This window comes from Rhinolophus hipposideros (assembly GCF_964194185.1).
Source record: "Rhinolophus hipposideros genome assembly, chromosome: 4".
NCBI lineage: Eukaryota > Metazoa > Chordata > Mammalia > Chiroptera > Rhinolophidae > Rhinolophus > Rhinolophus hipposideros.
This window is the reverse complement of record NC_138050.1, coordinates 9,473,890-9,488,665: the sequence shown is the minus strand read 5'-3', so window position 1 is coordinate 9,488,665 and position 14,776 is coordinate 9,473,890. Positions and strand designations below refer to the sequence as shown.

The window sequence follows — 14,776 nt, the reverse complement described above, 5'->3', positions numbered from 1 at the left end:
ATCTGTCTATGCTACCCCCACCCTCTGCTACCAAATAACTGTAACTGGGACCCATCGAACAGCAGTCTATTCAGATTTCGGAATGCATGAAAAGGGGAGTCTGTGTATTCCCAACACCACTACCAATTCTAAAAATCCATCAGAATAGTTAATGGCTATTTTTTTAAGCTGAAATAATTATTACATGTGCCATACTCAGCCCAGACTGATTAAGAATTAGAGTACAAAGGCTGGCCTGGCAGTTTGAAAAGTCTAAAGTGAATTTTATGAGATCAGAACTCTCATTCCAGATCTGTCTCTCCCAAGCCTAGGGCAACTGTGTGGCTCACCTCCCCTGCTTTGAAGTTTTTCTCTCTACAAGGCTGTGGTTACCCACCCCTTTGGCTAAAGGTGGAGTCCGACTATCTGCAATCAGTTCCTGGGAAAATGAGGATACCAGCCAGAAAGTGAAATTCCTTTCCTCACTGAACTGAAAAAACTCTACTGTCCCTTAGGTGGGTTAGTATCTGCTGTTGTTCAAATTGGAGGTTTTATTTCTGGGGTTCCTGACTAGATTGAAGCAGAGCGTCCGAACTTCCTGCTGGATGAAGCTGGTCCAAGTGGAGCCCCACGTCTGAGCTCAGTTTACAAATTAGTTTATTTTAATTTCATAGCAGATTGAATAATTCCATTTACCATTACATTTCTGGGTTACAAAACATTTTGCCTTTTGAAGTTCACTGTCTTCCTTAAACAAACACACCCACACATTAAACACATCCACACCCTCTTAAAAATTCAGTGCATTTACAAAAGGGAGGTCTTAGCCTTGGGAACACAGGTGCTCTCTTCCATTTATTTCTTCCAGAAAGCTCTCAGCTCTTTCAGAAGCTACGCTGAGTAAATATCCAAACAAGCCAAAGATTAGGGATTGTATTTGCTTGGCTATTATTCTGGGTTGCCATTTACCTCTATTATTGAAACTATGTCGTAATCCCAGAGCCACTAAATTCTAAGCCTGATTCCACGGCATGCTTTCCATGTCACACTGTGTAAGCAAAGGTTTTTGCCAATGAGTGTGTTGTAAAGTAAAAAATCTTGTTCTGCATCCAAGAGTTCTCATTCAACAAGTTGTATTTTGCTATAAAACCGCTTTCAAATACGTAAAGCAACTGAGACCTGATCAATTCCAATTCGCATGTGCCTCCTTTCAGATCTGTCCCCATGATATATCGCTCTGTGAACTCAACAATGTTTTCTTTGCATCAATGTATTCATGGCAAGGCAACTCAGTCACCAAAAATTATCAAAGAGTAAGGGGGGAAATGTAGGGGAAGATGCGTGCAACTATTTCCAAAGCAAAAGCTGCATGGAAAACCTCAAAAAGAAGTTTAAGAGATTACCCACAAGGCTACGCAAGATGAGTTGGGGTGCCTGAATCTGAACCTAGTTCTACCACTTGCTACCGTGTGATCTTGTGTGTAAGTTACTTAAGCACCCCGTGGATTGCTGAGAGAATTCAATGAGGTGATACATGCAACTTGCTTCGTACAGGTCTCACACATCAAAGGTTTCTAGCAGTAGTTATACAGCTACCGTTCTCATGGTTGTTGTTATTGCTACGACTGTCGCTTGCTCCTGCTCATTCAACTCTAGAAATAGGAAAGCAGTGGAGGTTAATTAGTCTTACTGGCTAATATCCAACAAAATATTACTCATCTTAGGAAAATCGGTACACAAGGCTACTACAGCATTTTAATAGAATTCCTATCCTAAAGTGGAAAAAGCGTGTGCGTGAAAAAGGTAAAAATGAGGGTGGTGCTGAAATTTCAATTATTTTGAGTATGTGATTTAAGATTTTAAGAATTTTTTAAAGCTCTGCTTTGTTTAAACTGCTTTTAGGGAAAATGTTAAGTGGAATTTAGCTGTCCTCCTGACCCGACAGCTTAATCAAACTAAACATACATTTAGTACTGTAAGAAAAGAGATTTAAAAACTAAACATGTGTTATTTGACATACCATAATTTATGTGATGGGGTAGAAAAAGAACTTGATAATGTTATTCAAATATTTGAGATATGCAAACGCTGAGATTAAGGAGGAATGACTCGATTGAAGAAAACTTTAATGTAAAGATGAACTATTAGGTAAAAAAGAAAATTAGATTTAGGTATGATCATTCCTTCATCTAGTTTCATTATTGGCAAAGTTATATAATAGTCCAAAGGAAAAAGTTTCTTTTAGAGATAGCTGAAAAGATACAAATAAACACGAGAAGATATCTTGTAAACGATCTTTCAGGAAATGATTCAGTTAAACCAAGAGAAATTTTCCTGTCTCTAAGCTCTGGCAACATTTCAAACAAGAGTTAGAGTAAGCAAATGTCTTTAACTAAATTCAATTCTTCAACTAAAATCTGCTCTAGAGCTCTACTACTACCATTATTATTTTACCTTTTATCAGTGCAGTTTCTAAAGGTAAATTCAGGAGCGTAACCCCAGCACTGGTCCTGCCAGAGATATTACTTTCGACTTCTCATTTCCTCAGCCCCTGAAGCATGATGCCTCAGGGAGGTAAGCAAAGAATGTAGATCATGGACTAGGGGAAATGACATCTGCTTTTCGAACCTGTTTTTACCCCATTGCCAACAGCACACATTTGTAACCACATGTTAAGGACACCATCTGTAATAACCATTTTTAAACATTTTGTGATTATTTTCATTAAGGAATCAAAAGAGCTGAAAGAATATTATCTACATTCCTCTTAGAAAGCAGCAAATGTTGACATCAACTGAAAACGGAATCGTTGGTCTATTTCTTGGAAGGCGTCTACTACAAGACATTCATCTGGGAAAAGAGCTCTCACCTCAAGTAAAGTCCAGCTCCAGAGACATTATCTCAGATGGCTAACCAGTGGAAGAGGGCTCTTCACATTTACACAGCAAGCAGAAAAGGACAGTTTACTACTGTTCAAAGAAAACATCAAAATGAGCACTACCCACCAAGAATCAACAGCAACAAGAGGAGTCGGGCTGGGGCTGGGGTGCTGTGAGCCCGCAGGTGCAGTGGGCCCCAAGGGCCTTGGCGATGAGCGAGCAGCGTGGGTCAGACTCTGACCACACCATGCAATAGCTGTGAAACACTGCGGGATTATTCACCTGCTCTAGGCCTCACTTTCCTTCTGTGTGAAATGGGATAACAACATCTAACAATGAGTGTATTAAGGCAGTGTCTGTGTCCTCATTTGGCACTCTTTCATTATGTCATTGTGCCTTGACTCTCCCTGCATAGCAAATCTCCTTCCAAATCATTTAGGCAGGAATAGGGTTTCCAGGCGGGAGTTACTGCCTGTTCTCAGGAATTTTTTTCGCTTTCCCGTTCCCGAATCCCAAGATACAAACTGTTTTCTGTTCTCTACGATGAATTGTTTTCACAATGTGACGGCCAATACTACCAAACACCTGGGTTCAAGAAGCCGATTTTCCTGATTTCCCGACCAACTTTTCTAGGGATTCGGGAACTGGAAAGCAAAAAAAAATTCCCAAGAATGGGCAGGAATTCCTGCCTCGAAACCTTAGGCAGGAACTTCTGATTCCCAGGGTTTAATAAGAGGCGGGGTCCTTTACCTATCTCCTCCATCCAGCTGTTTCTCAGTCAATACTCACTTGCCTGTGGACAGAGCCATAACATTGCACTGAGATAAAAAGTGCCACACACACACACACACACACACACGCACACACACACACACCCCCCATAGTACACGGTTGACAGGTTATAAGTTAAAATTCTGTTTAAAAGTTACTTACCAGAAATTTTTAGCAAAAATTATGTTGGTTAAATTTAGTCACTGAAACACTGACAGTAAAAATCGGAAAAAAATTTCAAGGATAATAGAGCCTTCTGGGTTAAATTTAGCAGAAGAAAAGATCTATGGATTCCTGGTAAAGATCTATGACTTCCTTTTATTGGTAGAAAGAGATCAACAGGCGAGGTGGTTTCTACCACCCTACACTGTAAAAATTACACAAAATGCTCATCCGTTTCTAGTATGGCATAGTCAGTTATCTGCCTGATATGTTGAGAAAATACCATAACGCACAGGAATTACTTATTCCTGGTGTTCCAAATCAATTTATTTAGAAAGTCAAAACACTGTCTCTCATTTCCTAAGGGCATTTCACTTGTAATACCCTCACAGTTTCTCTTCTATCTGTATTTTGAAATACTGAACTTATATTTAATTTTAGTTCTTTGCACTTCAAATTCTATTCCTCTATCTGTTTTGTTCAAAGTTTGACCTTTTCGTTTGTACCCATAAGCAAAGGTGGGTGCATCTGATGTTTATAGAATGCTACCTGTCTCTAGGAACAGACTGGAAGTATCCTGGTGATGGCATCTGGTGAAAGGAAAGATTCCAAGACCTGATGCCCATTAATATAATAGGTACGTACAGAGCCTACCTGAGGGGCCGCATCCTGTCCTATTTACTTAGGTTGGTACCCTCAGCACATCGCCTCCCTCAGTACTCACCCCCAGGCTGCCTCATCTGGCATCCAATTGCTGCAGAGTACTAAGATGCTGGCTGGGGGAGGGGCAGCTGACACCCGGGAGCCTGCCATCCCTGAGCCTGAGTCCTGGGCCAGACCACATTCCCCAGGTGGGCACCTTCCTGCAGCTCCCTCCCGGAGGACGCTGTATCTCCCAGGAGGCTACACCCCTTACTTAAATGTAAGGTCTACATGTTATTCTTACTTATTTATTTTTGTGTCCCCAAAGTGCCTGGTTAGCAGTAAGTATTCAATTAATATTTGCTCAGCTTACACGAATTGATGTTATCAACAACTAAAATATATTTTTTAAATTCTGTCAGATTATTTACTAGTCACTAACAAGGATATTAAAATGATGCATTTTAATGAAAGCTAACATTCTGGACAGCTATTTCAATCTCAGACACTATGATGGTGATGCAGCTGAGAGCACACAAGGTTCCAGGGAGTCTGACATGTGGGAGCAGGGTGGAAGCCGAGGCCGGCAGGGAAACTTGGCCGCAGGCCGTTTTGCCTAGAATGGTCCTGCTTTGACTAAGCCCTAAGAGCTGACTTACCCTCTGTAATACTACTAATTGTCATACATCAAGTGGCAGGATTTATTTCTGACCTCCTATAGTAGCGAAAACGTTTTCCACTTTCATGTTCGTTTCTTAACTAACTTTAGTAATTTACCAGATGGATTTGTTCTCGCATTCCATGGATTATAAAGCACACCAATGATCTATTTTTGTATGCCTTGTAGAACACTGGTTACGTCGAGTGTAATAAATGCATGTAGTTTTGAGAGGAAGCGCTCTACAGAGAACACAACACATCTGGATAGCCAAGTGGCTGGCGCTCGTTTAAGAGCCATGGCTTCCTTCTGCCTGCTGACGAAAGCTCTGATGCAAACAGGATAAGGCCATGAAGTGGGGGTCCTGACGTGGGTGTGGGGAGGAAGAGGACATGGCAGGAGGATCAAGGCAAATCTGCTGACCAGACAAGTGAGCAGAAGCGACGACAAGAAATCTGAGAAGAGCCAAGGTGCTGAACGAGCGGGTGACAGGACGCCTTTACAAAACGTTATCGTCTTTTACCTTATAAGTAAGCTTCACCAAAATATTTAGGCCCACAAAATACTTGGAAATATTTATGTGATAGAAAAATTTTCAGAACAAGGTGAAGGAAAACCTGCCCCTTTTCTAATAAGCATCACTTTTTTATGGAACAAGAAATATTTGATCTTTTAAGTATATTTTGATATTTATGCGATCACTCATTTAACGAGTATTTATTGACTGCCTATGTACCGAGCCCTATTGGGGTCCTGGGGATACAGCAGTGAAGTAACAGTTTCTGGCCTCTCATACAGCTTTCCTGGGGAACATAAACCATAAACGAGTAAATAAAATGTTACATTATGTCAGGAAGTAAACATGTGCTATGAAGAAAAAAACAGTAAGGGGGGAGAGAGTGACAGAGAAGGCGTCTCTGACAACAAGAGGGAAGAAATAGAGGATCTATATTTATAAACTTTGGAGCAACCCATCAGAATTCATCTGAATGATTTACTTATAACAGCATAGTTTTGCTTACTAGTTTTAAATCACCTGATTTTTTAATATTTAATATGTTTGTGTGAGGGGGGTTCCTCATAAGCCACTTAGAAACATACACTGCACCCTGGGCTGTGCAATCAGCAGCTGGGGTCACCAGTTGTGTCATGGAGCACGTCTGGCGTTCACCCATGCAGACGCCACACACCTGGGGGGCAAGGTGCCGGCTGACTCAGGCAGAACCTGTCCTGCGTTAACACTTATCTCACTTAATTAAGAAATAAAAAGCAGGGGGTAGCCGGTTAGCTCAGTTGGTTAGAGCGCGGTGCTAATAACACCAAGGTTGCCGGTTCGATCCCCACATGGGCCACTGTGAGCTGAGCCCTCCTTAAAAAAAAAAACAAACCAAAAAAGAAATAAAAAGCAAAGAGACACATTTTAAAGAATAAGCTTAGGAATGACCGTAAAGCCCGTGCACACATCCTGTCCTCACTCAGGACTGGGCCTGCCAGCTTCACCCCTCAACGGCAATACAAATGAGGGATTAACCAATTTGCGGGATTAAATGTTAACTGCATGTTTGAAAACTGAAAGTGGTAAGGACAGCTACTTTTTTGTGTGCTGTAAAACAGCGTATAATGTCTTTTCTGTTTAAGTTACTGTGTCTCCATTTCGACAACAGGGAAAATCAATCAAGTGAAGGGAACCAAAGTTTTGCCACCCTGAAGCTGCCTTGTTGGGATATTAATTTTAAGCTGTTTATTAAGAAACAAGATTCAGAAAGAACCTTGACACTCCTGCCCATGTCCTGCCCAAGAGATTCAGACAACAAGGCCTGCTTAGGAAGGGAATCTTAGGGTGTTGGCCTTAGCAGCCTGATTTGAATTAAGCATAGTAAATAGGAAGGCTTCAGGCAGGGCCTGTTAGCTAGGTAACCCGTGTCCCATTGTTTCTGGGTTGCCCAGCAAGAATTTGCCTGCTGTGTGTTCTGCTTTTGTTCAACTACTGGTAAATCATCATTTTCACTTCTGACATCAGACCCAATTTCCCCCTTTTTCTCCTTTGTCAAAAATGTCATATATACCCAAGTTGCCTCACTGTCTTTGGAATATTCATGCTGATGTGAATTCCCCAGGTGCACATATTAAAAATTTGATTTTTTTCCTTTAAATTCGTCTGTTAATTTATTAGCTCAGCTAGAAGAACTTAGCAGGTGGGAGGAAAAGTACTTTTCAGCTCCCCCACCACCTATTGCTGCACTTTAAATGTCGGCTGTTCTTTTGCTGATAGTTCTAGAGCTCCTTGACTGCCATCACGTTTGAATGGTACAAGTAACACCAACAGTATCGCAGCTCTAAGCACATGTGGTCTATTACATTAGTAATCAGGTTATTAAAGAAATAAAAGCACCAATGCTCATTACCTTAAAATGCTGTGTCAACAAGACATCAATCTTTAAAAGGAGACAGAATCGTTTGTGTCGACTTGCATAACTGTGTCATCCCATCAGGCAGAGCCGTCTAAACCCGGAATAAGTGTGCCAGGTGATAGAGTGGGTTTCCGGCATTAGAACTCCAGGAAGAAGGGTTTCCTAGAGCAGATTCTGTACAAAGGCCTCTCGTAATTCGGGAATTGAATTGCCTTGACCTGGGATCTTCTCGAGGTGAATTCTGCACGGTGGCTGAACTGTTTTAGGATGATCGTCCTTGCTCCCACGTTTCTACCGTGTCCTTTCTAATATTAATATCTCACACTTCAGTTGACCACTGCTCCCACTGCTCCGACTGATGGGTCCCATGGCTCTTGGTGGCGGGACCAGCATGACCACCTCGCCATCCGTGAAAGCGGGGAACTTGGGGTTGTGCTTGACGCCACTCTCACTCACTCCCACGCCGAATCAATTCCAGGACTGCTGCTCTTGCTTCGTAAATATTTCTTAAATCATAAAACCTCGTTGCATCCCAAATGCCTACCCTCCCAGGCCCAGTCACCCTCTCACCAGGATTACTGCCAACAGCAAGGGGCCTATTCAAATGAGAACCTACCAGGGCCCCTTCCTCAGCAGTCAGTGGGTAGCACAAACCATAAACCGGACCTTGTCACTACCTGCCTTATAGACACTGTCAGTGCTTTCTCATGTCCTCAGAATGCCAAAAACCGTTGCCAGCGTCTACAAGGCTGTGGGGGGTCGGCTGCCCTTTTACCTCTCCAGCCTCAATTCGTGCCACAGGAACCCTCCCTCCTCTTCCAATGTTACCCAGGTGCCCCTGTGTTCTCCTCACAGAAATGACAGTGGCACCAGGAATGGCTGCCAGGAAGCAGGGAAATGTGGCAAATGGAGTTATGGTGCGGTGTGAACCATGAGTGGTGGTGTCATTACTGAAAACCTTACCAAAGAGGCTTTTTTGTCTTTATACCTTCAATTCTAAGAAAGGTTTATATTTGCTGAAAAACTGTGAGGATAGTACAGAGCTCCCATATGCTCCACACCCAATCAGCCCGTTTCCTCTATTATCTCACATCAGTAGGGCACATGTGCCACAACCAATTAACCAATATTGACACAGCATTACTAACTACAGTCACACTATATTTAGATTTCCTTAGTTTTTAAGCTAATGTCCCTTTTCTGTTCCAGGGTCCCATTCATGATATCACACGGCATGTACTTTGTCACGTCTCCTCAGGCTCCTCTAGGCTGTGTCAGGGTCCCAGGTTCCCTTGTCTTTGATGACCTTGACAGTTCTGACATGTACTGGTCAAGTTTCTGTACGATGGCGCTCGCTTTGGGTTTGTCTGATGGTTTTCTCATGACTGGCCTGAGGTTATGGGTTTGGGAAGGAAGAACACAGAGGTGAAGTGCCCTTCTCATCACACTATTTCGGGGGCACCTATTATCAACGTGACCCGTCACTGTAGATGTTGACCTTGAACACCTGGCTGAGGTCGTGTTTGTCAGTTTCTCCACTCTCCAGTTACACTGCTTTTTCCTCCTTTCCACACTGTCCTCTTTGGAAGGAAGTCACTCAGCGTGGACCACATGTCAGGCGTGGGATTTATGCTCCATCTCCTTAAGGGACGAGTATCTACATAAATTATCTGAAATTCTTCTGCATGGGACATTTGTCTATTCTCCTCACTTATTTATCTGTTCAATAATTTGTATCAGGATGGACTCGCAGATATGTATTTTCTACTTTGTGTTGCATTTCAATCCTGCTTTATTTATTTGGTTCCTCACACTGTTGCACCTTTGGCTATGGCTGTTGGGAACTCTTTTCTCAATGGACGCCTGACTCCCTCTGCCACCCCTTCCCTCCCGCCCCACTCCATTACTTTGTACGTTTCTGAGGACTATTTTCTTTTCTGGCACTTACAAGATGCTCCAGGCTCAGATGGCACATCCAGCCCTAGAATCAGCCATTTCTCCAAGGAGCTCTGGTTCCTTCTAATGGAGAATGGTGTGAAACCAAGACTTGGGTGCTGGGTATGCTGAATGCTATCAGGACCAAGGAGGTTTTTAAAGAGAAGGGTAGTTATCATCATAGATTGCAGTTATCTCCTTGGGGCCTGTCTGGGGAGGACCTTTTGGAATATAAACCACAATTATCTGGTTTGTTTCTTGAATAAAAATAATATGTAATACGTTAGAAGAGATGATACAGAATGTAAGATAGGATAATTACGGCAAAACTGAATGTGTTTTGAAAACCAGAAAGTGCTGCAGAAATGTAGGTATTATGATTTTAATCAGCTTAAGGTAAGGCCCTGAGGACTTCTAGGCTTTAATTCCAAGAGTCAGTCATTGTGGCAACACAAACAAACTGAGGGAGTTTCACTGAGAATCCACTCATTTATCCACTCTTTTTTTTTTTATTATTGTTATCTGATGTTGGATCTTTTTAAAAGCTGTCAACTTATTATTACCTTACATCTCTACTTGCATGCTACTTTTGGCCACATAGACATAAAAATAAAGCTAAGAGTTTCTTTTCTGGTAAGGAGCACAGAAATAAAATTGTTTAATATTTGAAAATACCCTCTGGAATGCAAAAATCTTGAATGTTAACCTTTCCTTTCCCTCACAAAATTATTTGTGCAAAGGTTGAAGGGTGAGAGCACAAGGAATGTTATAACCAGAGGCAGAAACATGAAACTTAACTGGGCACCATGCTCATTCGGCTGTGGTGAGAATATTTCTATCAGAACACCATGACTAAAAGTGAACCACCATGACTAAAAATGACCATAAACTAAGTTGATAGCTTTGCCACAAAAGTCTAAAGGAGCTCATATGAAAACAGATTCAGGAAAATTTTACTGCGGATCAGTGTATGACAGACTGGCCTCTCCAGTGTCAAAGGGAACAGTTAGGATGTCACTTCAGACTCTGGGGTCATTAATGCCTCTTGAGGCTCATGTCACTTATATCTTCCACGTTCTAAAGACCTGCTCAACACCAAGTCAGAGTTTAAAGATCAATTCAGGAAGACATGGGAGGCGGGAGGACAGGCAGCAAAAAAAAGAGAATAAACTCTGACATAGTTACATAATCTATAAGAATGGGTACTATAAGACCTACGTATCTTATAGGGGATTAGACGAGATAACATCGCAGAAAGCACCTGGCATATGGCAATCTTTGTTAGCTTTCTTTCTGGTTATTTAACGATAACTAAAATCTGAACCTCAAAACGCAATAAGGGTCATTTACTTAAAAATTTTAGATGATATACAAGTAAGATACCAAAAGTAGTCTGCAGAGGAAGATATATAAGCTTGTATGAGTAATTTATGTTATTCACAAAGTGCTTAAATAATATAGCTTCAATCCCTAATAGCCATAGAATTTCACTCTTTTATTTGTTGTAGTAAGAAACACTTCTGCTTCTAGTGGGTACAAAATATTACTTCCTTGCTACTCACACACCTTACTGCATGTTCATCTTTCATAAAAAGCATATGTTTTATGAAACGGTTGTATTAGAAACTGAACTTTGGATCATGTTCACCATAGAACAACACTTGAAAAATATTCTAGTACATATTTTTTTAAATGGCAAAATGGATGAAAACACCATATCACGGTTTCTTTTCAGCCAAAACTTGAAGTTCTCTTGCTACTTAGAAATGTGATACTTAACACCAACCAAAAACACTGTGGGGGTGTGGAATGAACAGCAGAAAACTGAATACAGAGAACTCAACCTCACCCCAGGATTCTTGGTAATTAAGTAAGTTGGTTTCAGTCAGGTACTGCCATATTTTGTTTAGTGGGGGATTAAGTAACTGAATATTGTGCCTATAACATTTATCTTTATACATGCAACAAATGTGTTTAAAACTAGATAAGGACATAATTTGAACCTGTAATTTTCTGACTTTCAACTGCATCTATTATGTCAATTATAACACGCACACTGCAGAGATGGACTGAAAAGGGAGCTAAGGAGAAGCAGATTAGAAAGCAGTGTTTTGAAGTCAAATCACATTTTACCTTCTCCAGAGAGATTAAGTGACTTTCTAAAGTAAATTACAGATAGTAAGTAGCAGATCTGGTAACTACAAATTAATACTATTGCACTATGACCACTTTTCTTTTCTGAGGAAGGATATACTGTTCTAACCACTATTTTTTTTGTCTTCAAATGGTGTCATTTAGAGTGTTGAGAGGAAACAAATATACTCTTTAAGAAAAGTTTCTGTTGTTGCAACCAGGATTTTCCTGTGAAGCTCCCTTAGTATTCCAGAGTCAAGGGTCAGCACAGAAACACGGTTGCCTGGCGGAAGCCTCTCTTGGGTGGATGTGGAACAAACAACAGGGAGGAAGTGGTGGAATGCTGTTTTCTGGGACTTCCTTAGACTGGGTTCTGGCCACAAGCTGTCTATGGGGACTAGGGAAGACCAAGGGACTCAGAGCTGATGACGACTCAGTCTGAAAACATTAAGTAACCTGAAAGTCCACCTGTGTAGTATTTATTATTCAAAGATAAAAAGCATTACATATTTGATGCTTTGAATATGTATCATTCAAAAGGGGAAATCAGTGCATAGGTATTCTGACTCTAAGAAATGGCTTGGAGTTAATTTGGAACTTACGTCATACATAAGGAGGTTAATAAAGTTGTCATTTGGTCAGGGAGGTACACAATTTGAAGGTAGGTACAGTCAGCCCTCTGTGCCCACGGCAGGAGATTGGTTCAGGAGCCCCCAAAAATACCAAACTCTGAGGATGCTCAAGTCCCTTAACCAGCCTTCCGTATCCATGGATATGGAAGCCACAGATACACAAGGTCACCTATATATTCTATTTCTTTACCTTTTGCTACTTACCAGGTTTCCCCGAACATAAGACCTAGCTGGACAATCAGCTCTAATGCGTCTTTTGGAACAAAAATTAAAATAAGACCCAGTATATTATCATATCATATCATATCATATCATATCATATCATATCATATCATATCATATCATATCATACCTGGTCTTATAGTAAAATAAGATCAGGTCTTACATTAATTTTTGCTCCAAAAGACGCATTAGAGCTGATTGTTCGGCTAGGTCTTATTTTTGGGGAAACATGGTAATATAATTCTTTACATTTATCTAGTAAGCAGGTAAATAAAATATATACAACATCTATTAAAAAATCACATTTTTGGGGTAGCCAGATGGCTCAGTTGGTTAGAGCGCGAGCTCTGAACAACAAAGTTGCCGGTTCAATTCCCTCACGGGATGGTGGGCTGTGCCCCCTGCAACTAAAGATTGGAAACAGCAACTGGACTTGGAGCTGAGCTGCGCCCTCCACAACTAGATTGAAGCACAATGACTTGGAGCTGATGGGCCCTGAAGAAACACACTGTTCCCCAATATTCCCCACAAAATTTTTTTTTAAAATCACATTTTCATAAAAGAATAATATCAACTCGATTGTTTATGCGTTTCTATCACAACTCTTAGTAATTTCACCAATCATTCCTCCTAGGAATACCCGGTGATAAGGCTATGAGCCGCCATCTATGACATTCCTGTATGGGGGACAGGCTGGCTGCATACAAGAAAATGTGAAGCACATTACAAATCCAACCCCATAAAGGGACAACAGGCATAGCCTCTTCGCACATCCCCCCTTCATCTTTGACATGTAACAAATCATGTGAATTAATGAGACACAACAGAACAACATTCAGGAACATGTTCAAGCTTAAAAGCAGAACCGTTCTATTGTTGGTGTTAACTGAAATCTGAACACTTTATCATCTCTGGTTTGAACTACAGTCTTGTTTTTCTCTCATGAGTCTGTGAATTTTAGTGTGGAAGATATTAAGTTTCTTAACACAAAAATGTTTCACATAAAGAACAGAATTTTTAGAGAGGTTTTACAACATTCTTGGAAGTAGAATAGAAAAATATACCAGCCAAACACTGAAAAGGAATCGATTTTTTTTCTTTTGATGGAACCTCATGTAAGCTAATATTTATGTGCAGAGAGCATTTAGATCCTGGTCTCAAAAAGGATAAACTAGGCATAGCTACTATGGAAATGTACCTAACAAAAAATCCTCCTATGTGAGGATTTCTCACATGTGAGAAATTCTCATATGTGAGAAAGCAATCCGTGAAGCATATCTTCTGATCACAATTCACAGTGGGCTGTCTACACAGCACCAAAAACTACCGGCTAAAAAGCACACAATTTAAATTACATGCTGCTTACTAGTATGAGCCAATTAATTTCACTTTTACATGAGAGCATAACAGGCCCCTAACTCGATGACCTGTTCCACAACCATGTGAAGCTGCACAGACTGATAAAGAAGTTTCTGCTGTCAGAAGTCACAGGTTCAAATCCTGGATCCTCTACCCACTGCCTCATAACCTGGGCCGGGAGCTGGCCTGTTTCATCATCTGTAAAATGAGGGTAATGATAACTCCTACCTCATAGGGTTGCTATGAGATTAATCAATACACAAAAACCATGTAAAACAGTTACTGGATATAGCAGAGTTCAATAAGGGCCAATCAGGGTCAGCTGGAAAACTCAGGTGACATTAGCATGCTTTCTTTATCTCGAAAGGTCCATTCAGGGGCATAACCAGTGAGGGGAGACCAAAGTGTCACTGGCAGAGGACAGCTGGGCTGTGCTACGTAAAACTGTAGGCTCCCTGGGCTGGCTGATTTGTTTTATGAACTTGCCCTGGCATGAGGCAGATGGAGCGTGGGTGAACGCACTTTCCTGGATAAGCCAATGGAAGGCAAGTCCCACAAGACCTGGGCTTTTGTCTAGGTTACAGTGGTACCTCGGTTTTCGAATGTAATCTGTTCCAGAAGACCGTTCGAGTTCAGAAACATTTGAAAACAGCCGACAGCTAGGCCTCAGGATCTTGCACTCAGCGGAAGCCGTGTGACATGTTCGACTTCCGAGGCCTGTTCGAAAACCGAAGCATTTACTTCCGGGTTTACAGCATTTGTAAACTGAAATGTTTGTCAATGGAGACATTCGAAAACCGAGGTACTACTATATTTTTCACTGCTTCACCTTCAGCACTCCCAGTAGAGCCAGGCACATAATTCGCACTCAACAGACACCGCTCTTCTAAATGAGTAACTGAAGGAAGGGGTCTGGAGGGCTGCTAACAAGGGCAACAGGCATTGGGTTGAACAGATCTAGGCAAGAGAACATTTATGTCAGGCCCTTACTAT

General features: G+C 41.3%; 1 protein-coding gene across 3 annotated transcripts in view; it reads right to left on the bottom strand.

Moving 5' to 3' along the window:
• Window positions 1-14,776, bottom strand: part of MIPEP (mitochondrial intermediate peptidase) — a 198,527-nt gene that overhangs the window by 44,124 nt on the left and 139,627 nt on the right. Inside the window, exon 19 of one of the 3 annotated variants that reach the window (XM_081045713.1) lies at window positions 12,393-12,455. The exons of the other annotated variants lie outside the window; for them this stretch is intronic. Within the exon in view, the coding sequence (XP_080901839.1) occupies window positions 12,403-12,455 (53 nt within the window). The 3' untranslated portion in view covers window positions 12,393-12,402. Of the gene's footprint in view, window positions 1-12,392; window positions 12,456-14,776 lie in introns of those variants that run through there. 3 annotated transcript variants of the gene reach the window in all.